The sequence below is a fragment of the Saimiri boliviensis genome, chromosome 6, assembly GCF_048565385.1.
Source record: "Saimiri boliviensis isolate mSaiBol1 chromosome 6, mSaiBol1.pri, whole genome shotgun sequence".
Classification (NCBI taxonomy): Eukaryota; Metazoa; Chordata; class Mammalia; order Primates; family Cebidae; genus Saimiri; species Saimiri boliviensis.
In genome coordinates, this window is record NC_133454.1 from 78678852 (window position 1) to 78704822 (window position 25971).

At 43.5% G+C, this 25971-nt stretch overlaps 2 protein-coding genes across 9 annotated transcripts in view; both read right to left on the reverse strand.

Annotated features, from left to right (window-relative positions):
* Positions 1 to 7076: 7076 nt before the first annotated feature.
* Positions 7077 to 25257, reverse strand: NRIP3 (nuclear receptor interacting protein 3). Of its 2 annotated transcripts, XM_039470812.2 has the most exons (8): positions 25177 to 25257; positions 24582 to 24742; positions 14669 to 14830; positions 13776 to 13858; positions 11945 to 12084; positions 10931 to 10983; positions 10723 to 10817; positions 7077 to 10411 (listed from the first exon to the last, which is right to left on the reverse strand). In XM_039470812.2, the coding sequence occupies exons 1-8, from the start codon at positions 25220 to 25222 to the stop codon at positions 10396 to 10398; spliced, it is 756 nt and encodes a 251-aa protein (XP_039326746.1). In that variant the 5' UTR covers positions 25223 to 25257; the 3' UTR covers positions 7077 to 10395. The 2 variants fall into 2 exon arrangements, with proteins under 2 accessions (XP_039326746.1, XP_039326745.1); XM_039470811.2 differs by lacking the exon at positions 25177 to 25257 and having other exon boundaries at positions 24582 to 25170.
* Positions 25258 to 25663: 406 nt separating this feature from the next.
* The window catches only part of SCUBE2 (signal peptide, CUB domain and EGF like domain containing 2), an 84914-nt gene continuing 84606 nt past the window's right edge, over positions 25664 to 25971 (reverse strand). For all 7 annotated transcript variants that reach the window (XM_074401070.1, XM_074401071.1, XM_074401068.1 and 4 more), the window contains one exon: positions 25664 to 25792. In XM_074401070.1, the coding sequence (XP_074257171.1) occupies positions 25667 to 25792 (126 nt within the window). In that variant the 3' untranslated portion in view covers positions 25664 to 25666. The remainder of the gene's footprint in view (positions 25793 to 25971) is intronic.

The window sequence follows — 25971 nt, forward strand, 5'->3', positions numbered from 1 at the left end:
CTGGTAAGTAGGTAGATGTGGGGGATGAATGAAGTGGAAAGGAAGGTCATCATCTGAGAGTGAGAATGGGGAAGGAAGTGTTGGAAGAAAAGAGAAGGTATGAAATAATTTAGGATATAACACAGCAATCTATAGCCTGTGACCAAATCCTATTTTGGTGCAGTCCACAAGCTAAGAATACTTCTTTACTTTTAAATGGTTGGGTAAAAATTTAAGATGATATTACATCATGACATGTGAGAAAAATGCACCTCAAATTTATTTACATATTGCCTCTGGCTACTTTCATGCTACAGTGGCATAGGTGAATAACTGCAAAAGAGACTATGACCTGCAATGCCAAAAATGTTTATCTGGCCCCTTACAGAAAGAGTTGGCTGACTCCTGATCTAGGAGAATGGGAAGGTAAATAGGGAAATACGATTGTCAGGCAGCATTAAAGGCCTGAAGGTTAGGATACAAATTTAAAGAGAGCCTATTCAGCATAGTTGCTGCACAGAAGTAGGTAAAAAGTAGGCAAACAGCTGGCTTTAAAGTTGTGACTTTGCAAAGTGAGTGTGACAAAAAGGGGTAAACTAAGTTGAACATACATGCAAGTTGCATGATTATAATGATTGCTCCTGGGATTTAAGTTGATTATGATGGGAAGAAAAGGAACTTGGAGATTAGGGACAATGAAAAGGTGGTTGTGAAAGGAGTACTGGAGTTAAGTTACCAGATGTCTGGAAGATAGACAGTGGTGGTCAGATGAGATAGATTATGGAGGGGTTACAGTTTTTGGTAATAATAAGACAGATCTAAGGTATGACTGTGAGAGTGAATGGATGGAAATAGAGAACAAGATCAGTGGAAAACTACTATTCAAAGAACCTGTAGTCAGGTGTTGAAAGGATTGTCCATCTGTGTGATTAAAAATTGCCAAGAATTAAATCAGGAGTAGTGTTGCAGGAAATGAAATGAGTAACAACCTAAACTTACTGAGAAATGAGAGGGGATGACCCACGGGTTTGTAGATTTTGTAGATGATAGCAATGAAGAGAAGAGATATAAATTGATGGTATGGGAGTTTTTAAAACTGAGAGTTTTAAAAGATAGGAGACATGTCTGGAAGCAGTAATGAGGAACAAGAACATCATCTACCGCATCTCCAGGAACAGTAATAGGAGGACTGTGGGAGAAAAAAAATCACCTTGAGAGGACTGCAGTGAAAGCAGTATCCTAAGATAACAGCCAAGTTTCAGAGTTCTGGGATCCAAGCCAAGGAAGGGTTTCCAACTCTTCAGAATGCCGAGGTTTAGGCTGGGCATACTGGCTCATGCCTGTAATCCCAGCACTCTGGGAGGCCGAGGTGGACAGACCACTAGAGTCCAGGAGTTCAAGACCAGCCCAGGCAACATGGTGAAATCCTGCCTGTACACAGAATATAAAAATTACCCAGGTGTGGTGGTGCATGCCTGTAGTCCCAGCTATTCAAGAGCCTGAGGTGGGAGAATCACTTGAACCCAGGAGGTTGAGGCTACAGCAAGCCATGATTATGCCACCGTACTCTAGCCTGGGCAATGGAGTGAGACCCTGTCTTAAAAAAACAAACAGAATGCTGAGCTTTAAATCCCTATATTCAGTAGGATGTCTCCCCTCAGCTCCCAGTTGTTCTTGGTGGCTCTGACTAGTTCATCTTCCCCAGGAGATAATGAATGAATGAATTTATAAGGGGAGAGGATCTCAGGACTAACTTTATAGTCTTTCAAGTAACCATCTTGTTTTTAAGCCCTCCATCTACTACCTCTTGTTTTCCAGATAACTGATGCCTCCAATTCCTAAGCCTTTTCTGGGGTTCTGTGGTACAAATGTGCTTGCTTATTGCTGGTAACACTCCGCCAGCGCCTGTCCCAGACTTCTGCTTTCTGTGGTTTGCTCAGTTTGTTCCTTGTTTTTTGCTTTCCAGATTCAAAGGTTTTGTTGACATTGCCTGGATGCTGCCATAATTTCTCTCATGTTCTTTGTCCTTATAGCATTTAACATTCCTTTACTGTCATTTTATTGGCATTTCAGGAGGAAGGTATGTTTCTAGTACACTGTATTTTTGTTGTTGTTTTTGAGACAAGAGTCTCACTCTGTCACCCAGGCTGGAGTGCAGTAGTGCGATCTCAGCTCACTGCAACCTCTACCTCCTGGGTTCAAGTGATCCTCCCGCCTCAGCCTCCTGAGTAGCTAGGGGTCAGGCATGCACCACTATGCCTGGATAATTTTTGTGTTTTTAAGTAGAAATGGGGTTTCTCCATGTTGGCCAGCCTGGTCTTAAACTCCTGGCCTCAAGTGATCTACCCATCTAGGCCTCCCAAAGTGCTGGGATTATAGGCATGAGCCACCACACCAGGCCAATCCACTGTTTTTAAAAAGTTGTCAACAAGAGTTTTGTTAAGGGGTCAAACATGTCTGACTGGTTCACTTTTCCCAGAATGCTGCTTAGTCCCTCAAACACACAAATTCCCGATGGGTCCACCTACCAGGCTTCTGGTATATACAGACAGATGTGAATCCCAGTGGTGGAAACAACTGATTATGAGTTTTCTACTGCATTTCTTATTCTAATGGTCACTCTTTTCCATTCCTGTCCTTTCCCTCATCCCTTACCTGCTGTTACTGAACCTTATCATTTCTAAAATTCCACTTTCCTGGGGGCATCCACAGCTGGATCCTTTTCTTGGCTATCATCCTTCAGGCCTTAGAACAGGTTGCCTTCATACACAATTGTGCTCCAACTGGTCTTTATGAAACCTGTTCATTTCAATATACTTTTAGGCCAGGCTCACACCTGTAACCTCAGCACCTTGGGAAGCCGAGGCCGGTGGATCACCTGAGGTCAGGAGTTCAAGACCACCATGCCTAGCCAACATGGTGAAACCCTGTATTTACTAAAAATACCAAAAAAAAAAAAAAAAAAAAAAAATTAGCCAGGCATGGTGGCATGTGCCTGTAGTCCCAGAGACTCAGGAGGCTGAGGCTTAAGAATCACTTGAACCCAGGGGGTGAAGGTCACAGTGGGCTGAGATTGTGCCACTGCACTCCAGCCTGGGAGACAGAGCAAGACTCCATCTTCAAAATCGATCTATCTATATCTGTCTATCTACTTTCAATTCCCCAATTGTTCCTACATACCACTGAGAAGCTTATGAGCTCAGTTTCTGTAGGACTTATAAAACAGGATAATTGCCTCCTCATTATGGTCAGCTCCAGCACCATTCAAATTCTCATGTCCTTACCTATTTCCAGAACAAGCAAGATGAAAATCACTTATCACTATAGCACCCACCTCAAGCACAAGGTTATTCAGTGTATTCAAGGAGTCCAGCATTTCATAACAGAACCCCTCCATTAGTTTGCTAACTGATGAAAGCAGTTAAATTCCTCTTATGTAGGCTTAGAGTACAGAAGATTCTATGTCCCTATTTCCTCTGCCCCCCAATCTATCCCTTGGCACACAAGTACCTCTACTAGAATAACCATACTCCCTCTTCCCAAACCAATTCTCTTGTTTAAGGCAAATGGCAGTGTTAGTGTATGTCAACATGGTTATCTGGGTTCCCTGGAGAGTTTGATTTTCTGTATTAATTATAAATTGGGAGGTTACTCTGGCTAAAGTAAAAGCAACACCAGGATTGAGGTCCCTCTCTGATTATTATGGTGGCTGGAATTTGTCAGAAGAGGCATAGGTCCAGGAAAGAGTGTAAAAAAGATGATGGAAAGAAAGAATAAGGCCTATGGCCATCAGGTTGCTAGAACTTTTGAACAAGTCACCATCTAAAAGCAGGTGAAGACCTACCTTTTTGTCCATTCTGGTCAGGCACCTGGTGGCTTGAGTCAGAACATACCAGCCAGGTGGTGGCTCACATCTGTAATCTCAGCACTTTGGGAAGCTGAGGCAGGTAGATCACTTGAGGTAAGGAGTTCCAGGTCAGCCTGGCCAACATGGTGAAACCCTGTCTCTACAGGTGTGGTAGTGGGGCACCTGTAATCCCAGTTACTTGGGTGGTTGAGGCAGGAGAATCAGTTGAACCCAGGAGGTGGAGGTGCAGTGAGCTGAGATCACACTACTGCACTCCTGTCTGGGTGGCAGAGTGAGAAAAAAAAAAAAAGACAAAAAAGAACATGCCACAATCCTTTAATAAGACGTTCCCTGAGAAAACAGTTGTCACAATGTCCATATGCTTATCTCAAAAAAAGAAAAAAGAAAAAAACAAAAACATACCACAACCCTTTAATAAAAAGGTCTCTGAGAAAACAGTTGTCACAATGTCCATGTGCTTGACACCACGTGAGAAATAACCTTCAGTAGGTCAGTGGCCAGACAGGTGAGTATGAAATGAGACAGCACTGTACTATAGCTCAGGATGCACTGATAATAGAAGTTTGAAGCAACAGCTGACAGAAGAGTCTAAGCAATAACACGAAGACTAGTTTGTCTCTGCTTCTTGAGAACAGCAGCCTGGAACTCTTCAAACAAGCTCATAATGCATTAATCAACAAGAAGCTACATTTGATATGCCATTTTAATAAAGATGTCCTAGAATTGAAGAATTTGGCATTAGAAATTATGCCAAGGCTGGGGTGCAGTGGTGTGATCATAGCTCACTGCAGCCTCTGAACTCCTGGGCTCAAGGCTCCCCCCGCCTCAGTCTCTGGAGTAGCAGAGACTACAGGCACACACCACTGTGCCCAGCTAATTTTAAAATTTTTTGTAGAGATAGGATCTCATTATGTTTCCCAAGCTGGTCTCGAACTCTGGCTTTAAGTGATCCTCCCACCTTGGGCTCCCAAAGTGCTGGGATGTGCTTAATACTAAATGTCATGAAGATACTATTAAAATAATAATTGTGCTCAATCATTGTTTATTGATACTATTCTAAGCCTTAGTTTTCTCTTCTGTAAAACTGAACAATACCACCTTCTTTGCAGGGGATAGCATCGTCCTTGGTATATAGTAAATGCTTTCCTCCAGTTGAGTCAGGATATACCTCTCTGCTACCTCCACTTATTAGAAATGCTTGCCTTCAGCTGGGCATGGTGGCTCACATATATAATCCCAGCACTTTGGGAGGCTGAGGCGGGCGGATCACAAGGTCGAGAGATCGAGACCATCCTGGCCAACATGGTGAAACCCCATCTCTACTAAAAAGACAAAAATTAATTAGGCGTAGTGGTGCGCACCTGTAGTCCCAGCTACTTGGGAAGCTGAGGCAGGAGAATTGCTTGAATCTGGAATCCATGAGACTGAGGTTGCAGTGAGCCGAGATCATGCCATTGCACTCCAGCCTGGCAACAGAGCGAGACTCCATCTCAAAAAAAAAAAAAAAAAAAAAGAAGGCCGGGCACGGTGGCTCAAGCCTGTAATCCCAGCACTTTGGGAGGCCGAGGCGGGTGGATCACGAGGTCAAGAGATCGAGACCATCCCGGTCAACATGGTGAAACCCCATCTCTACTAAAAATACAAAAAATTAGCTTGGCATGGTGGCGCGTGCCTATAATCCCAGCTACTCGGGAGGCTGAGGCAGGAGAACTGCCTGAACTCAGGAGGCGGAGGTTGGGGTGTGCCAAGATCGTGCCATTGCACTCGAGCCTGGGTAACAAGAGTGAAACTCCGTCTCAAAAAAAAAAAAAAAAGAAAGAAAAGAAAAGAAAAGAAAAAGAAAAAGAAAAAAGAAATGCTTGCCTTTGGTACCAGAAAAAAAACACTTTCCAGTGACAACTCTGAAGACAGTAATCATACTACCATTGTGCTTTTCTGGATATGCCACAAACTGTATACATGTCCCTGTCTTGCAAATGATATCTCCTATACAAAGAGTCCTAGTCCTTAATATTTCAGCATACAATGTGTAATCAACTAAAACATCAGTATCATTTTAACATGAACTTCTGTTAATCCAAGTTCTCCCCCACTACACAAGTGCAATAAATATTTTTAAATGAAGGTAACAATATTCTTAACTCTGGGTAAAACTTAATTTGCTGGTTTTATTCTTCTGAGGTACTTATGAATATTGATTCTGTCACTCATTGCTTAAGGACCTAATAGGTGAAATACTTGATGTTTTTTATCATTAGAATAAATTGGCAAAAACAAAACAAAATCTTTTGAGGTAGAATGGCAGTATCTTCTGAGTAGTAGTAAAACCATAATTCTAGATGGTGATAACCATTGTCATAATGAAAGCATGTTGCTTGTTGACTATTTAACCATGCTGTTTAAGTCATATTAAAAACATCAATACTTAAAAGGTAAGTTTCTATCATCTTTAAAATACATTTATTTGGGATGCCATTTAGACAATGACTTTATATATTAAGGTTCATTCAACCCTTTCCCTTCTCAAACCTCTTCCATTTGTTTGAACTAAATAAATATTTCCTTTTTTTGTTTGTTTGTTTGTTTGTTTTTGAGACAGGGTCTCACTCTGTTCTGCAGGCTGGAGTACAGTGGCTCAATCACAGCTCACTGCAGCCTAGACCTACCGGGTTCGTGATTCTCCTGCCTCAGTCTCTTGAGTAGCTAGCACTACAGTTGCATGCCACCACTCCTGACTAATTAAAAAAAATTTAGAGAAGAGATCTCACTGTGTGGTCCAGGCTGGTCTTGAACTCCTGGGCTCAAGTAATCCTCCAGCCATAGCCTTCCAGAATGCTGGGAATACAGATGTGAGCCACTGTGTCTAGCTATATTTCCTTTTCTAGAAGTGTTCTCTCAAACACTACTGACTGACCCACCATAAAAGATTGTTCCCATATATGAAGCTCTGAGTGACTACCATATGCCAACCACTCTATATGGATTTTCTCATTTGATACTGTGGGGTAAGCACTATTATTACTTCTGTTTTATAGATTACAAAACCAAGTTCAGTGAAGTTCACTAACTTGCCCAATGACATACCGTCAATAAGAGACACCTGAAGGGCCAGTAACAATGGAGGAACAGAAAACCCTAAGAGAAAAACACTGATGCAATCAGAATGTACCTGGTCTCCCCCACCTTCCAGACTGGGGCCCTGACACAAAAACTTTGTCAGACAAGCACACAGAGGGGAAGATTTCATTTTATTGTTACATCGGTCTCACAAATAAACCCAACACAGCCAGAAACACTGAAAAGATAAAGTGCCAATGCAGAGAGGCCTGGCAACAGAAGGAGGGAGGAATCCAGTTCGTCTCCTCCATGTCCCCAGCCTGGAAATACATTCCTATTACACACGAGTAAGGGCAGATGACATACCAGGCAACCCATTCTATAGACACTTTGAGCTAAGAAATAGAAAACTGTACCAGGCAGGGTCTGTGCAGGGCAAGAAAATAGAAAACAGTCAAAAAACATTATTTTCCCAAATGAGTCCAGGCATGGAAATACCAAATGATAAAAACAGTATTTTCAAACTCCCTGTATTTGAGATGGACATCTAATAAAGTATTAGATAGGTTTGGTACTTCATGCTACTGCCTATTTTCAGAACTATGACCTGGGTAGACAGCTTTTCTCCCATACCCTCAATCTAAGGTACCAGAATTTTTAGTACTCTGGGAAAAACTGACCTCACCTTCTTACCTTGCCAGGCCACCCCCATAATTAAACCCAGTGCTTCCTCATACACATCAAGGAGATGTGGGCTAGGAGAGTAATCAACTTGGTAGCATTCAAAGGTGAATGAAGCTGAAGACTTCCCATAACTGTCTCAAGACATTTTTTAGAGCCTCTATCAAGGCTGGGGTTTAAAACATAATTATTTGGTTAGAAAATTCAAATGTTTTGACTGTATTAAGTGAGATTATATCCTAAACCGAGTTCACCCCAACCATTTCAATTCCAAAACTAGAAAATTATTGACTGATCTTCAGAGGCCAGAAGGATCACTAAAAGTCATGTAATCATCCCTGATACCATATAACCGTAAACGCAAAGTTCCAGAAGCAGTCGTATCTTTCCAGAACTTGAGAGTTCCTGGCCTTACATGGTCCATGGGGAATGCAAATAAGAATAAACCAGAAGGAACCTTCAACATGCCTCACTGTGGCCAAGAGTTAAGGCTCAGAGTGGAACTTTCAAGTAGGGAAGAAAAGGGTGAACTTTACTTTAACTTAGTACCAGGATAAGAGGCAGGCCACAATATTGCCATGAAAGGTAGGGAAGGAGGATGGAGAAGCCTCAGTGGAAAGGTGCAAATCACCCTTAGGTAAGAGAAGGGGGTATTGCTAGAGGGAGTGCTGAAGGCTGGTAACCCCTGGGTCACCCCTGCTGAGCTTCAGATGTAGCCTCTCAACTGTGGCTGTGCTTAGCTTTCTATCTAGCTTCCTTAGATAGAGGCTGATAGGAAGGGGGCCAGGGAATGCCCCCATGACAACTGACTGCAGTGCGGCTGCCTAGTTGTTCAAATGATTGTCACCAAGTTCCTTTTTTTTATTTTTCCCTTGAGACAGAGTCTTGCTCTGTCACCCAGGCTGGAGTGCAGTGGCATGATCTTGACTCACTGCAACCTCCGCCACCTGGGTTCAAGCAATTCTCCTGCCTCAGCCTCCCATGTAGCTGGGATTACAGGCGCCTGCCAACACACCCAACTAATTTTTCATATTTTTTTCTAGTAGAGACAGGGTTTCGCCGTGTTGGCCAGGATGGTCTCAAACTCTTGATCGTGGATGATCCACCCACCTCGGCCTCCAAAGTACAGGGATTACAGGTATTAGCCACCACACCTGGCCCCAAGTTCCTAGTCTTTAGGGAGGTTCTGTGAGGCCTAAATCATTCAGAGTTCCAAAGGGTTGTTTGGTAGGGGCAATTGCTGAACACCAGACAAGTTAGTTGGTGGTACTTGGAAAAGTTCAAAGTGGGATCCATTAAACAAACACTCTGAGAACTACTGCTATGACACAGGGTAGACTTGGGAATATCTTAAAGGGTTGCCCACAGATAGCTATTTTTCTGACTTGTCCAAATACTTCTATGACCAAACTGAAGGGGAGATTTCATTACAGATACCTGTGTGCCTAACGTGACACCCCAACCAAAAACTTCAAAAAAAACCTATATTCTCCTCAACCTCTGAGAAGGGTCAGGAAATACTGGGCAGTTATAAAAAGTTGTCCTTAACACTGCTGGCTCCTGCTCTGCCTCTTTCCTTTACCAGGACAGAACTGAAGATCTCAATTCCCTGCCTGAAAGTTTCATTCCCTACCTCCCAGAAAGATTTATCTAGGTAGGCCTCTCCAACAACTTATTTTACTCAGTCTATTCCCTTCTATTCTGGTTTTGCTCTCTCTTTTTTTAAACCTCCTTTCTCTACTCCTGGTTTCCAGCTACTTAAGTCCTTGGCAGAAACATAACAGGATGGGCAGGAATGCTGACCAGATCTTGGGAGTAATCAACATCTGACAATGACACTCTGATTTGCTTAAGCCTTCAATTCCAACTCAGAGAAAGATTAATATTCCTCTATCTGTGGTTCCTCCTTTCCTCCAAGAGGTTCCCAGTGAGAAACCATTTCATTCATCTTTGTACTCTCAGTTTTTAGGCCCCAAGATGAGTGCCTCAGTGTGACAGTTTGGGACAAGGAACTTTTAGTGGGCTTGGCATACAGGAGGGAGAGCTACCAAAATCATCCTAGTATCCATCTCCAGAGGATATTCCTCCCCTGTTCTGCCCCCCACCCCACTTTTTTTAAAAACACTTTCACCTCTTTGCCCTCCTGTTAAGGCTTGAACACAAACGAGGCAGCATGGGAGTCTTGGCTTGGAAATCAGGTCTGTGTTCTAGGTCCCTTGAGTCACTGACCTAATATATGAACTTTGACAATTCACTTGCCTCACTGGACCTTTAAATAAAAGAGTTAAACTATAATAGATGACCTCCCTGGGCTCTTTCACATAATCCATACTTGAGAAATCAATGAATGAATTTGAAGAAACTCTAATTCCAAGACATAGGTATCCTGGCACCTGTTTGAAACAGCTGAAAAGAGGTTAGGGTCAAGTTCTTGTTTATTATACACTTAGCTATAGGAAAAGAAGCAAATACACCTATGGAGACACAGAACCTGGCAGCCCCTATACTTGACTAATGAAAGCAAATTCCTGGAAGAAGCAGAGAAATAGGCCACAAGTGAGACTGGCAGTGTCAACAAAGGTCTATAAATTAAGTGATCAAGGAGTAAAAAACAATGGCTATAACCAGACAAGATCTCTAAGCATAGACTATAGTCTAGAGAGGTCTGAATGGGAAGGAGCCCCTGGAGCTTCTATTAGATGGAAGGACTTGGTCCACAGCAATTTGCTACTGCATTTGGTTCAAACCCAGTTTTCTCAATCTGTCAACTCAGTGTGTATGCACATGTACAGACATGCTGCAGGCTGTAGTTATGCTTCTGAAGTGCTGAAATGAGAAATAAGTATCAGAAGAAATAATGCCAAATTCAAAAAAGTTAAGCTGAAGACAAGCAAAATGTTAGTTTAAAAGCTACTCATTTCCTTACCACTCTGTGTGGCATCACCATTGCTCATTCTGATATGTGCGCTACAGAGTTTTGTGGGATGGTGAACTTTGAGTGTGGGGAAGGGTGGATTTGTAGTATGATTGAAAGCCAAAGACAGGATACAACCCCATATCCTGTCTGAGAACCACTACCACCCACCCTAGCTCATGACAAATGGATGTGACTTGATCTGACCCATTTGGGTACTCACTTGTCTTCATTCAAAGAGACTGTCTCCATAAAAGGGATTTCTTCCTTGTCTGTCTTCCCCATGACCAGCCGGTGCTTATCCAAGTTTATGATACACTAAAAACAGGAGAATCATTGGTAACTTGCCAGTGATACCACTATGAGTTCCCATGTAAGAGGATACCTGCCTCAGAGAGGAAGTATCGAGGGGTAAGTGGAGTCAATCTTACCTTCAGAGATCGGAGAGTCTGCAGACCAAGGGACAAGTTTTTCTCATTGTCATCTTATAAGAACAAAAAGATGATTAAGATTCAGCCATTTCCATGCTTGCTTAGAAGTCAGCCTAATCACTATTAGGTTCCATCCATCTATCCATCCATCCATCCAGTAACATCCAATAAACATATATTGAGCATCTGTTGTATTAAGTAATATACTAAAGTTAAGAGGCAATAGAGCCAAGATTCAAACCCAGGTCCTTTTTACTCTAAAGGACAAAGGCCTTTAGACAAAAACCAAGAACTTAGAGTAGCCAAGAATAAAATATATGAGAGGTGTAGAAGGTGGTGGGAAATTATCAAGGGATTTACGCAAAGGAGTAAGTTGCCCTCTGTCTCTAAATAGTTCATGGAAAGCTCTCAGGGGACATTTTCACCTGCACATAAAAATGTGTTTTCTTGCTTTTTTGCTTTTTCTTTTTTTTTTGAGACAGAGTTTTGCTCTCTTTTTGCTCAGGCTGGAGTGCAATGGTGCGATCTTGGCTCACCGCAACCTCCGCCTCCCAGGTTTAAGTAAATCTCCTGCCTCAGCCTCCAGAGTAGCTGGGATTACAGGCATGTGCCACCACACCCGGCTAATTTTGTATTTTTAGTAAAGACAGGGTTTCTCCATATTGGTCAGGCTGGTCTCAAATTCCCGACCTCAGGTGATCCACCTGCCTTGGCCTCCCAAAGTGCTGGGATTACAGGCTTGAGCCACCGCACCCGGCCTCTTGCTCCTTGAATTTTTTTTAATCTGACCTCCACATTGGTTTTACTGATTCATTCTCAACATATCTCGAATGTAGCTCAGGACCCATCTAGTACTTTGGAGAGCAAAAATTGGGATAAGGTTTATAGTATAGGAAAATGGGAACCATTTTGAAAGAGTCAATATTTACAGGCATGAGATCTCATGAGGTTTTGTTGGGAGTAGGGAGAGGGTTTATGTTAGGGTCCGTAGGTCCAGCCCTCAGTTCTGCTTACCGACCACAGCTGCTGGGCAGTCCAGACGGAGGGAGCCCAGTGTAATCACTAGGTGCTCAATCTGGCCCACAACTTTGAGATGCCGGGGTAGAGAAAGCTTTTCTCCTTCATGCTTGTGGGATTTGACATGTTCCTTGAGTCTGCACCATAGAGGAAGATAAAAAAATCCCCTTGACAGAGATTCCTGTAGAATCTGGCAAAGCCTACCTTCTGACCTACAATTGCAATTCTCCAGGGATCTCCTGGACTAATTTACTGAAAAGTGCTAGCCATCCTACGTTTGTACTTTCAGCACTTTGTCCTAAACATGCCAGGGGGATAATAAAAACACTAAAATCTCATCTCCCGTTCTCAAAAACTTTACATCACTTATGTATACTGGTGAAGAGAGGGGAACTAACACATTCAGAGAATCCTATTCTGTACCCTAATGCCCCTACCATTGTGTGAGGCAAATGAGTTAACATGTCCTTTTACCCATCTGTGAGTAACAGATACCAGAGAAGTCAGATTCATGCTAATTTTAGAAGGTCTTTGTTCAATGTCTAATTTTCTCTTTGTCCATTCTATTTCATTCTGTTTCATCAGTCTGTCTTAGACTATAATGTTTGTGGGGGCAAGTACTTATTTGGTAAGTGCATTGATATTCCTATCAGCAAGGAATATCATGGAGAAAGCCCTTGTTAATTTAACTTGTCTGTACAGGGGAAGAAGGAAACAAACCGTACCAAGGTTTCACATAGTTAACATAACCTGATTGGAATAGCAAGCACCCGAGCTATTATGGGTTGGTGGATAAATACTTAATTATGGACTTTCTGTGCCAATACTTCGGCTTTCCTCTATTTCTTCTCTTTTGGTGCTATGGCCCATCCAAAAGAAAAATAATTGCAGTTTTACAGATGGTTATTAATTCCTCTGGAATCATGGCAGTCTGCTGCCTAATTATGCACCAGGACATTATTAGTCTTTCTGGAACCAACATGTTGCACTATACTTCATCTCTTCACCACATAAAAAAGCTCAAGGCTGGGCCCAGTGGCTCATGCCTGTAATCCTAGCACTTTGGGAGGCTGAAGTGAGCAGATTGCTTGAGCCCAGGAGTTCAAGACCATCCTGGGCAACATGGCAAAACCCCTCTCTACAAAAAAATACAAAAAATTAGCCAGGCATGGTGGTACACACCTGTAGTCCCAGTTATTCAGGAGGCTGAGGCAGGAGGATCACTTGAGCCCAGGAGGTGGAGGTTGCAGTGAACTGAGACTACACTCCAGCCTGGGCAACAGAGTGAGACTCCGCCTCATGAAACAAAAAAAAAGTAACTACTGGCTAATCATCTTTATGATGGCCCAGGCCCAGCAGCAACAGCAGTCCTATTCTCAGTTTTGATGCATGTTTCTTGGGGACAGGCAGTGCCTCCTCCAGAAAGACTCTGAGTAAGCTAAGGCCAACCACATCCCTACTTTTCCACATCTGGATGGAGTACACCAACAGGACAGCTCCTTTCAATTTGCTGTCTAGTGGATCAGGGCAAGGCACACAATGAGCCAGAGGTCTCAGGCTCTCTCATTCAAGTTCAGAGGTCTTTGCTCAAAACTTAATAGGTGGGAGTTAACAGAAAGCTGAAGGTTTCCCTGCTCACTGATTTCTCCCACTTGCCTGATAACCCACCACTCCTCCCCTCTACTAAGGACTCTGGTTCCAACTGAGATCTGAGCTCTGCATACTTCTCTTCGAGCTGCTGTGGAGACCCTTACCATCTCTAACCATAAAATAGAATCAAAGAAGTACACTCACATGTAAGTTCCACACAGCACAAGTGGCTACTTACCCCAATCTATCCACACAGGCTGAAGAGATGAGATTATATAGACAGCCTGTGTCAACCAAGGCTTTCACATCCTTTCCAGCACACTGTGGGGGAGGAAATGTACTGTTTAGCAAAAGCCAGAGAAGTGAAAGGGAAGGGAGATGCAGACAGCAAGCAGCAGATGTCATATGAAAGGCAGGGTTGGAGAGCATCCTCCCCATTATGGGTTGTAGTGTCTCATCTTTACCCACTGCTAAGTCTGCCTTTGACTGGCTCTTGTTCCTGCTGAATCCAGGGCTGACGGAAGATCCCAAAAAAACTCTAGGTGTTTCATGCTATGTATCAAATATCTCTTAATCTCTCTCTCTCTTTTTTTTAATCACATACTCGTTTGTAAATCTGATGAAAGCTTTGTTCCTTCTTCCCATAAAGATGCAGGTACATATAAAAGTTGCATACACTTCCACTGTTGCATGGAGTGCCCCTTTTAAAACTTATTTATGAATTACGTGAGACTCATACTCTTTTTTTTTTTTTTTTTTTTGAGACGGAGTTTCACTGTTGTTACCCAGGCTGGAGTGCAATGGTGTAATCTCCGCTCACTGCAACCTCTGCCTCCTGGGTTCAAGCAATTCTCCTGTCTCAGCCTCCTGAGTAGCTGGGACTACAGGCATGCACCACCATGCCCAGCTAATTTTTTTTTGTATTTTTAGTAGAGATGGGGTTTCACCATGTTGACCAGGATGGTCTCGATCTCTTGACCTTGTGATCCACCTGCCTTAGCCTCCCAAAGTGCTGGGATTATAGGCGTGAGCTACCACACTCAGCTGAGACTCACTCTTTAAAGTCAGGAGGAGAGGGCCCCACATCATACTTTCCAGAAAAACCTGGAAAAGCTGTTCTCAGAACATTACCTGGCAAGAAACCAAAATCATGTCATCCTCCTCAGACTTCTTTAGCCCCTCAGACTTAGCTTGATTGAGTTTGTTCGTCTTAGAGGCCCAAGGGACACGGCTGCTTCGGAGCTTAGACAGGTTGGTTTCCATGAGGCGCCTCTGCAGAATATTATGAGGTTGCTTGAGGAATAGAAAGCAGAGACTTCTTAGTGACACGCCATATCCCTCTTTCCCATTGTCCCTCAAACACCATGAAAATAATGAAGGAGCCTCCCATAACTGAGCTCTACCTTTGCTTCTTATTATACTTCCTTCAAGTGAGGACTTCACTGGTATTGTCAGAGCAGGTATTATAAACCAATTTGCAGGAGGCCACCCTGAATGAATGAAAATGCAAGACAGGACACTGGGAAATGTAGACAGGGCTGATAAGTATTTTAGGGCTTAAGAGAACTGAGGGCCCTTGTGATTTGGACTAACCTAGCTCTGCTGCCTTTCTTCCCCTTACAAGAACATTTCAACGGAAAAGAGGTCTTAGTCTAGAATAAGTCATCTCTGTATCTTCCCAGGTGACAGTAAATTAGTGCCTTATAGAAAGGGCAGCTCATTTTCATAGGCTGAAGAAACTTAGCTAGCACAGGTATTCAGAAGTTCTGCCTACTTCTATGTCAAGTCTCACTATCTTACAGTCTTATCTTTCAGATGCAGTCTGCAGATGCCTTAGTGGTTGGTTCTCCTGTGGGCTGATTCACCCATGGGTGGATAGGGTGAAAAGACAGGAATTCACACTTGCTGAGCAAGCCTCTCAGCAGACACACTTTGCAACCTGACAGAACACACAGGAATCATTGTTGCTGGCATCCCCTGGACCTCGAAACACTGGTTTCTCATGCCCTATCTTGTCATTTCCCTTCAATTGCCCAAAAAGTAGGGGTAAGGAAGGGGAAGACACTGACCAAGAAGCCAGGGACTTAATTAGATCTTATATGTATGCCAGGATACCTAATGTTAAGAAGCATAATGAGAAGTCTGAGTTTCAGTCTGCACTTTGATAGAGCTTAGGAGAGTTCCTAGGGAAGATATAGTCATGCTCTACTGTTCCTATTCAAAGTGGCCTCCAGAAAGTTTAAGATATCTCTTGAAATCCTATAACTGGAGAAATTTGAATACACAAACATTTATGCCCTGGTTACAATAGCATTTAAAATCCCTCAAAGGAGAGTGTTTCAACCCAAGTTTCTATCTAACATGTACCAGATGACACTCTGATTCTACAGGGAGGGAAGTCACTCTTAGAAGCCCAGAACCTAGAACCTTTCAAGGGGGAGGGGGTAGCATTGAAGGTCTTCAGTATCTGCTACCTTATAGATTCCAAAGGAAAAATGGAGTCACAGCCATGACTCATTGTAACCCTAGCGAGATGAAGAAATGGATTCCCAAAATACACTGATTCTTGGCAAAGCACATTCTAAATTGGTATCTTTGGGAAAAGTGGAGGGAGAGGCACTTATAAAGAAAATGAGAGCTTCTTAACTTCACAAGGAGCTAGAGGAAGTGCTAACTCTCTCAGATTTTGTGATGCAACACTGGGAGAACGCTTTGCTTCTCAAAAGAAACAAAAATGCTTCATTCTAATCTGTCTTACCAATAAGATTGGATTCTTGGCTCAAGCCATACTAAAGCAGCTGTTTGTTTCTGTTACATTCATGCTTACGAGAACCAACTCAGATATAACTGGACTTGTAGAAGTGAAGATTGGAAGGGGTTTTGAAGGCCATCTAAACAAAGCCCTCTTACCTAAAGTTTGGGGATGTCTTCCTACATTGGTCTTGCTAAACACTTTATCTGTTCTTAATCTTGCAAAGGAGCTTAATCTTTAGTGGACAGATGAGACAAACGAGGGAAGTTCTAAAATCATTCTGCTTGAAGTCTTCCCTCTTCCATATTTTCCTTACTTTCTGCTTGATTCTTCTTCAACAAGGTATAAACATACTAAAAGTTTGTAAATATTGGGAAGAAAACTCCTCTGCAAAACATCAGCTCCTGCTTCCTTGACTCTATAGCCTCCTTTAATCACCCTCCTTATCTGGAATAGTCTTTTTTTAAAAAGCCTAAACCATGACATCTGTTTCCTGATATCCTATATTTTCTTCACTGAGATCACTTTTGATCACATACCAATAATGATCTCTGATTTCCAAATCCAGTAAACATTTTCAGCTTTAATTTTACTAGACTTTTCTAGTGCATTTGGCCCTGCTGACTATACCTTTACTTGTTCTTTAGTAACCAAAAACGGTTCAAACATATGCTCAATGTAAAATATTTAAGTATCACTGATATATATAAGATAAAAAAAACAAAGGCCAAGCACGGTGGCTCACACCTGTAATCCCAGCACTTTGGAAGGCTGAGGCGGGAGGATCTCTTGAGGTCAAGTGTTCAAGACCAGCCAGGTCAACATGGTGAAACCCCATCTCTACTAAAAAAACATACAAAAATTGGCTGGGTGTGGTGGTGTGTGCCTTTAATCCCAGCTACTGGGGAGGCTGAGGCAGGACAACTGCTTGAACCTGGAAGGCAGAGGTTACAGTGAGCCTAGATCGCACCACTGCTCTCCAGCCTGGGGAACAGAGCAAGACTCTGTTCCAATGCCTTTGCACTGATTGTCCCCTGTGCCTGAAATGTTCTTCCCAAAACATTTCTAATAGTTAGGTCCCTCTTATCTTCCAGGTTTCTGTTCAAATGTTACTTCCTCAGAAATACCTTATCTGACCATACAACTTAAAGTAGGTAGGTCACCTCTTTAGTTACCACCATATCTATTTCTTTCATAGTAATTATAAATACAAAAATATTTTACTTATTTATTTGTTTACTAATTTCGCCCCTGCCCTACTCACATGTTAACTGCACAAGGGCAAGGACCTTGACTGTCTTGATCTCAGCTATATCCTCAGCTCTTAACACAGTACTGACAGAAATCTCTACCCTTTCTTTCTTCAAAAAGGCTTTTTATTTCCCACCCGAGATGGAGTCTAGCTCTGTCTCCCAGGCTGGGATGCAGTGCTGCAATTCTGGCTCACTGAAATCTCTGACTCTCAGGTTCAAGCAACTCTCTTGCCTCGGCCTCCCAAGTAGCTGGGACTACAGGTACACACCACCACACTTGGCTAATTTTTGTATTTTTAGTAGAGATGGGGTTTCACCATGTTAGTCAGGCTAGTCTCAAATTCCTGACCTGAGGTGATCCACCTGCCTCAGCCTCCCAAAGTGCTGAAATTACAGGTGTGGGCCACTGCGCCCAGCCAAAAAGTCTTTCTTGATTAGTATCATTGAATTCTTTCTTTCAGAATCCCTTCAATACTTAAATATTAAATAGTTTGTACTACTTGTTCTATCCCTACTCTCTGACTGTTTAATAAATGTGCTTAAGTGGTTCTCATTTGTTTACTGACATATTGGCTTTCCAAGGGCTGTCCAGACTATCTTTTAAGATACACAGTACTGGCCAGGTACACTGGCTCATGCCTGTAATCCAGGACTTTGGGAGTCTGAGGCAGGACTGCTTGAGGCCAGGAGTTTGAGACAAACCTGGCAACATAGTGAAACTATGTCTCTACAAAAAAAAAAAAATTAAAATTTTTAAAAACTTAAAAATTAGCTGGGCATGATGGCACATGCCTGTAGACTCAGCTACTCGGGAGCTGAGGTGGGAGGATCACTTGAACCCAGAGTTCAAGGCTTCAGTGAGCTACGATCACACCACTGTACTTCAGCCTGGGTGACAGAGTGAGATCCTATCTCGAAAAAAGAATGTACAATACTAACTTGCTAGATTGGTACTGCAGGTACCCTGGTGGCCATTTAGACATAATTTTTAAGTTATCTTTCTGACATGGATTCTGCTTTATGCTAAACCTTAACAAGGCAGCTACTAACTTAAGCAGTCCTTGCTTCTCTACTCTTCCTGAAATGTGACTGCTAGAGGCATCTAAACTCTAACCAGGCAAGTTCAAATGTTCTGCCTCCATCACCATCAAGGGTTTCTAAAGGAAATGAACACTATGGGAAGTGCTGTATTATGAGTGAAAATAGCTTACAGTTCTTCAGTCTGTCACCCACGCTACTTAAACATCTCTTCTAACCAAACTATAGAGTCTGAAGAAAAGAGAGGTGAGAGGAATCAGACTATAGTGCAGGATACCATAGAATAATAACTTGAGCAAGAACTTTAATGCCACTTTCTCAATCCCTTTACCCAAGTTACCCAGACAGAAAGAAACTAATGGATTTCTGTGGTCCACAGAATGAACCAGACTAGAAAACGGGAAATGACAAGGGTCTGCTTTCTTTGTAGCATTTATTCCCAAGAGAGAAATCCAAGGTCACTAGCTAGCAATAGAAATACAACTAGAGCTTAGTTAGAACAAGAATACCATTCACTTTTTCTTTTTCCCCTAAAAGGGCCTGAAATAATCCTACTCCATTTTAGTCCTCATACAGTCTATAGATAAACATAGACTCCCGAGTCAAGCCCAGTATACATGTCTCTCTCTCTGACCTTGGAAATCCAAAAGGTCACCAATATCTGTACCTCCTCTTTGCTTACTAGCTGAAAATATGTAACATGTGACCCATTCTACCCCACGGAAACAAAGATTGTTCTTTGGTTTGCAGTTGCTCAAAAACATAAGGCAGATTGTTACACTGCCCCAGGCCTTCCGTGTTCTATTTCTTTGCCTTTGCTCATGACCCAACGAACAACCTACCCCACATTGTTATCTGTTTTGTGAATTAGTCTGAGATAGTAGTTTCTCAACTGCTCATGAAGGCTGCATTTTGTTAGAAAGGATTCACATAAATGGGCAAGGATAGACCAGATAACCTGTTAAATTCTTCTTACTCTGAGGTCCTACAAAGCATACTCTAGAGGCAGCCTTCTCTCCATACCATCTCACAGCCAGCTGGCTTAAAAGGAATGGTAAAGCTGTAATTAGATGCTGGCCTCCATCCTCATCATCACATCAGGATAGAGTAATCACTCCTTCCACTGGACTCCTCTAGCACATTTAACTATTACATCTTGGCAACTAGCATAGGCTTTCTGGTGGTGTTACTTATCTTCTAGAATTGTCTATTCAGCATATACATTTAAGTAACTAATTGGGACCCTAAACTTGTTCAAAAACCAAACTCTTGATTCTTATTCTCCATCCTCAACCTGCTGCCCCCCAACAAGTCTTATCCATTTCAATAAGTGATAACTCTGTTCTTCCAATGGCTAGGTTAAAAACCTCATGAACTTCTTTGATTACTCTTTCACTCTTAATCCAAACCATCAATTACGTTCGTCAGCTTTGCCTTCAACATGTACTCAGAACCTTATCCTTTCTTGTCTCCTTCATAGCTTATCACTCTGCTCTGAAGTACCATCATCTCTCACTTGGATTACCGTCAAATAGCTTCCTAATCAGTCTTCCTGCTTCATCTACTCTTGCCCTTCTACATTGTACCCCACATATTAGCCTGATTAGTCTTTTTATAAAATAAGTCATATCATGTCACCCCTCTGCTCAAAATACTCCACTGGTTTCCAGTCCCAGGTTAAAGCCCAAATGTGTAGGTATGAGCTGAGAAGAGCAGGAAATAAATAAAACCCAAATGCCTGCGCAATGGCCTCCCACTACATCTCTGATATGATCTTCTACCATCCTCCTCCTTGCTCATTTTGCTCTAGCTACAGTGGTCCTCTTACAGTTCTTCAGTTATATCAAGCACAGTGATGCCTCAGTCCTTTGCACTTGCTGTTCCTTCTTCCCTGAGACACTTTGTTCCTTAATTTCCTTCAGTATTTCTTCAAATGTAATCTTATCAGATAGGCCTTCCGAGACAACCCTGTACAAAATAGCAAGGCTCCACCCCACCCCAGCCACTGCCTTCCCTATTCCCCTTATCCTGATTTGTTTTCTCCATAGAAAATATTTATTATTATTACCTGATACATATTTACTTAATTTTACTTTCTGCCTCCTCCTTTCACAAGAATCCAAGTTCCATCAAGGCAGAAACTCTGTTTTGGTTCACTATTATATCTCCAAAGCCTAAATTACTGCATGCTATGTGTAACAGGTACTCAATAAACACTTGTGTAATAAATTAACTGATCTGTCCTGGCCTGTCCCCTAACCTCCTTATAATGAGAAACTTTTCTATCTTCCTGTTTGTGGTCCTAGCCTCTAGACTGTGTCATGAACACAGCAAGTATTCAAATAATGTTTGTTGTTACTAGAATGCAATCACGACTCTGCAAATTTTCAGTTTGTGCCAGATCTTGGTGTTATACTGATATTTCATGCTCCTCTTCTAAGCTTCCGAAATTCTCTAGCACATGACGTGTGGTGCGCTATGGATGGTTAATCTATAGGGCACACCACACAGGCCTGCTCTAATAGATTCTGTTCAGGTATTTTATGGTAAGTTTGCTTCACTGTGTTCTACCATCTTTCCCCCAGTCTCATTCCTAATTCTAGTCAGTTTTGAAAAAGCATTTAGCTATAACCAGAAGCAATCATATACAGGAAAGAAAAACTCTCTATTGACAGACAAGTAAGAATATGGTCTAATGCATACAGGTAAGTAATAATATCATTTAGGAAAGACAGAATATTATCATATAACATGAGTGTTTTTAAACATTAAAAAGCCTTTAGCACAATGAGAAAAACCTTTGTGAACCTGGTAGCTAAAACAAGGTAAATTACAATAGGCAAAATTCCAAGAATGGAGATGTTAAAAAAAAATCAGGGCGGAGTGTTGTAGCTCATGTTTGTAATCTCAGAAGTTTGGAAGGCTAAGGTAGGCAGATCTCTTGAGCCCAGGAGTTCAAGACCACCCTAGGCAACATAGCAAAATCCCATCTCTACAAAAAATACAAAAGATAGCCTGGTGTTGTGGAATATGCCTATAATCCTAACTACTCAGAAGACTGAGGTGGGAGGATCTCTTGAGCATGGGAGGTTGAGGCTGCAGCGAGCCGTGACTGCAGCTGCATTCCAGTCTGGGCAATAGAGTGAGACTTTGTCTCTTAAAAAAAAAAATCAAATATAATATTACTCATATCTCTGGTTTTAGTTCTTAATCTAATACATAATCAACAACACAAGATAAAAGGATAAAAGAAAAAGAGCCAGACAAAAATATAATTTCCACAGAGGACTTTGTATCAACAAACTCCATACACACAGGAATAGGCAAAGGTACTTTCCCGGGGCCAAGAGAACATGACCCCCTTTGATTGCCTATGGCTGCCTTCTGCCAATCCTAAAAGGGCTGGCAAGCTGGTATCAAGCAGTGAATATTACAGAAACAGCATATTAAGAGGTAGATAATTCAGAAATCCCAGCAGTATAATTCAAATATAGGTTGCTAGTATGAGGAAAAACAATCTACCATCTTCACAAACCCAACAGTTAGTTACAACTAATTTTTCCTCTCTTTGCCTTATCTCCCTCTGGTGCTATCCCATTCCTTTTCTTGGACCCCTTATGTCAAGATTATACTATAAACTACTTGAACTAAGAACTATTCAATTAATTTTCCTATCCTCCAAATTTCCCTTGCAGTGAGAGAAAATGGAGTCAACACTGATCTATCCCAGATGTATTTGTAAAGTAAAACTATAAGAATGTACTTCTTAGAAAATGAGTTTTTGAAGTTAATTTAAATATTAAAAAAAGAAAAAAGAAAAAGAAATGTACTTCTAAGATCACTTCTAAGATTGTACTGAGGCTTCAACAACAGGTCAGAGAGTTTAAGCATGCTGCCTCACTCCAGCGCTTGCGGCTCTCCTAGCCCTACCTCAGTCTGCCTTGGTTTCTGTAACCTGGCTGTTCTGTGCAATCACTTGCACATCATAGGTGTGAAAACAGTGAGAGGGAAATCAACTCCACGACGATGGGGTACAGAAAGTGTGACGCATGATTCAGCGCCTCACAGTCAACTGGCGTGTGTGTGTGTGTGTGTGTGTGTGTGTCATATTTATGGCAATATCCTACTTCTTGAGGCTCCTTCCTTTTTGCAGCCTGCTGCCTGTGCTCTATGCTATCAGCCCTTCATGACTCGACTGAGACAGACTGGAGTCGGAAAATTGGATGGAATTCTTACACAGCATGAAGTAGTATAAGAAATCCTAGGTGGAAAGAAGCTCAGGTAGTTCTCAGAACCAGGAAACACCTTGACAACCTGGGACAACCAAATTCCAGCATTAAAAAAACTCCATATTTTAATTCTTCTCTTAATTTAATACTTCCTTCTTTATTGACTTTATTGATTGCTGAGCATTCTAGGAAATAGGATAGGATTACTGGGCCTGAAGGAAAGAATACTTCTTGAACCTGATTTGTTAAATGAATCTAGATTGCTTTAAAGTGAAGGAAGAGAGAAAGAGAGTTATCTCTTTCGCAGGAGCACATTTCAATCACTCATCACTCTGGGTTAGCATAAATCAGATAAACTATCCTTTGGCTTGTGCAACACACACACACACACACACACACACACACACACACAACTTTTAAAAAAACAGAGAAAGATAACTGAAGTAGACAAACCCTGCAAAGAAGTAACTAATGGCAGCAGGGAGGAGAAAGATGATATTGGTACCTGTGTGTTATTAGAGTTGTTAAATTAAAAAAAAAATTTTTTTAAAAAGGATGCAGAAGCTCTGCCCTCCTGGCGCCAGGAAAGGCAATTTCGTGAACTAGGGCCAACAACCACATCCAAAATTAAACATTTCAAAAGCTTAACATAAAAATACTAGGAAAATTAGGCAGAGCACCCATTTCATTTGTTAAAGACATTTAATTAGTGTTTTATACATTACCACACAAATGCATAAAGTGATTGTGAAATTCAAGAAAACAATCAAACTACAAGAAAACTCCAGATAAAACTATAAAGCTAAACATAAACTTGGCCCAGGACCACGACAGTGGCTGAGGGATGACAAGATACAGTTCTTTATATCGGTAACCCTTAGCCATCCATCCCATTCTATAGAAAGAAGACAGTACCATCTTTGACCCCTGTCCTGGGCTGCTTCTACTTAATGCCAAGAACAGCCGTATTAGAGGGGAAAAACCAAAAACAAAAAAACCAAAACACTGCACCCATCCCAGCTCCAAATACACACATTAGGTGATCGGTGAGATGGAGCAGCCTGGCTTCCTCCCTCTACCCACTCCTTGGGGGTGGGGCTGGAAGAGAAGAGAATGATGAAGAGATGTTGGGGGTTCAGGAAACCTTCACATTCGACCCCTTTTCTCTCTCCCCACTCAGTATGGAAGATCAAAGGCAGACAGGACCAAAACTAGAGAAATAGATTTTGCCTAGGGGGACAATGGACTCAACAAACTCCTCTGGATCTGGCAACTGTCAAAAACAGAAACCAAAAAAAAAAAAAAAAAAACCAAAAAAACCCAAACCCTTTCCGCTTCCGTCTCTCCTCACACAGCCATTAGGAATCACCTCTGTCTTGGTCACAGGACCAGCCACCCAGCGTGCGAGGCACAAGCCCCATGAACAAAATTCGGTATAAAGAATAAGGGGAGAGAAAGAAGACCCGAGGGCAGAAGGGAAGAGCAGAAGGGCAGAGCAGGGCAGGGTCTCTTCCTTCTACTGGAGAGGAGAGAGACACCCAGGGAGAAGGCACAGCCGAGGGGAGCGCTAGAAAAGCCACGACGGAATCCCCACCGAGACCGCAGCAGCGGTGCTGGAAGGGGAGGAATCCGAGACCCAGCGAGAGCCAGCCAGGGACAGCGGCCGGCCGGGCTGTGACTCAGTGAAAGCCGCAGCGGCAGGGCCTCGGGAGATCGCGGGCGCGAAGCCGCCGGGGCCGGGGCCGGGGCCAGAGCGGCGGCGGGGAGCTCACCGTGTCCTTGGACGAGCCCAGCTTCTTCAGGCCGTCCAGGGGCAGCAGGTCCGCGGAGTCCTTGTGGATGAACTGCACAGCCTGCTTCATCCGGCGCTGCTGTCGCAGCGACGCCGCCTCCCGCATGTCGGTCTCCTTGCGGCCGCCCTCGGTGAGGAGCCCTGAGTAAAACATCACTGAGGCGCCTGCGGCCCGGCGGCCGGGTGACCCGCAGCTCCCCAGCAGCCTCAGCCTCGAGCTCTTCCAGCGCCGCAAGGGCCGCGCGCCGCGCCTTTTATAGCCGAGCGTGACGTCGCGGGGAGCAGCCAGTGCGCGCGCGGGGGGCGGGGCTGGCACAGCGTCCACGCCTCCCGCGGCTCCCGGACGTCCCGCGTCCGCTGCTCCGGTTGGCGCTTCCCAGCCCGCGGCGAAGAGAGCGAGGAGGGGGTTTCGCTGGCAGGACCGACCCGGAGGGCCGAGAATCCATCGCGGCCGCTTCCCCCAACCGCCCGCTCCTGCATAGAGGCCCCGCATCCCCTGGACGGGCGTGGGCTCTGGGGCCCGATGCCCTGGCAGCCCCGGCCACCTCCGCAGCTGGCCGCGGGTCCCTGCTCACCTGTCCACGCTGTGGCAGACCCGGGGATCACCGACAGCCGGGCCATGCCTCGATTCCCGCCGCCCGCGCCGCTGCTCGGCTTCTCAGAAACGCACCTCCACGCCGCCAGACGGGGCTCCAGCGCCCGCCGTCTGTGCCCAGAGGACTGGCGACTCCCTCCGAAGTTGGGAGCGCTCGGGATTTCTCCAACTTCAAGTCGGTCCCTACCCACTGGGTCACGTGACTGGGGAGGGGGCAGCCGCTGCGGGCGTGTGGAGGAGCTTTTCGGGACCTCCTACCCCGACACCCTCGGCCTGCAGCCCGGCACCTGGCCCGTGTTCCCGAGCCGTGGGAGCAGGTGCGGTTCCCTATACCTGCTCTCCCAACGGAAAAGCACCTGTCTTTTTCAACCAGTGCTAGGGCTTACCGTCTGAAGGATCTTTCACCATCTCTCCAGCGTCCTTAGTAGGAGCAATTGGAACCCGTTTTTTTTCCTGAATAATCCATACTTTTAAGCCATTCTAATCGGGCCTTCAGGCATCCTGGATTCTGGTCTTGACGTTGTGATTTCATACAAACCACGTTTCCACTCTGGAAACCACAAGTACCCTCTCCATCCCATCACACAGGAGCAGACCTGGATAAGAAATATGTGCGCTCTGCAAAGAACCATTGAGAAAAGTAACAATATTGATGCCTACTGAGCCTTCACTATGTGCCAGGTACTGGAATAAACACTTAAAATGCAGTGTCTCATTGAATCCTGGCAACAGCTTGTAAGATAGTATTCTCATTACCCCCATTTTACAGGCAAAT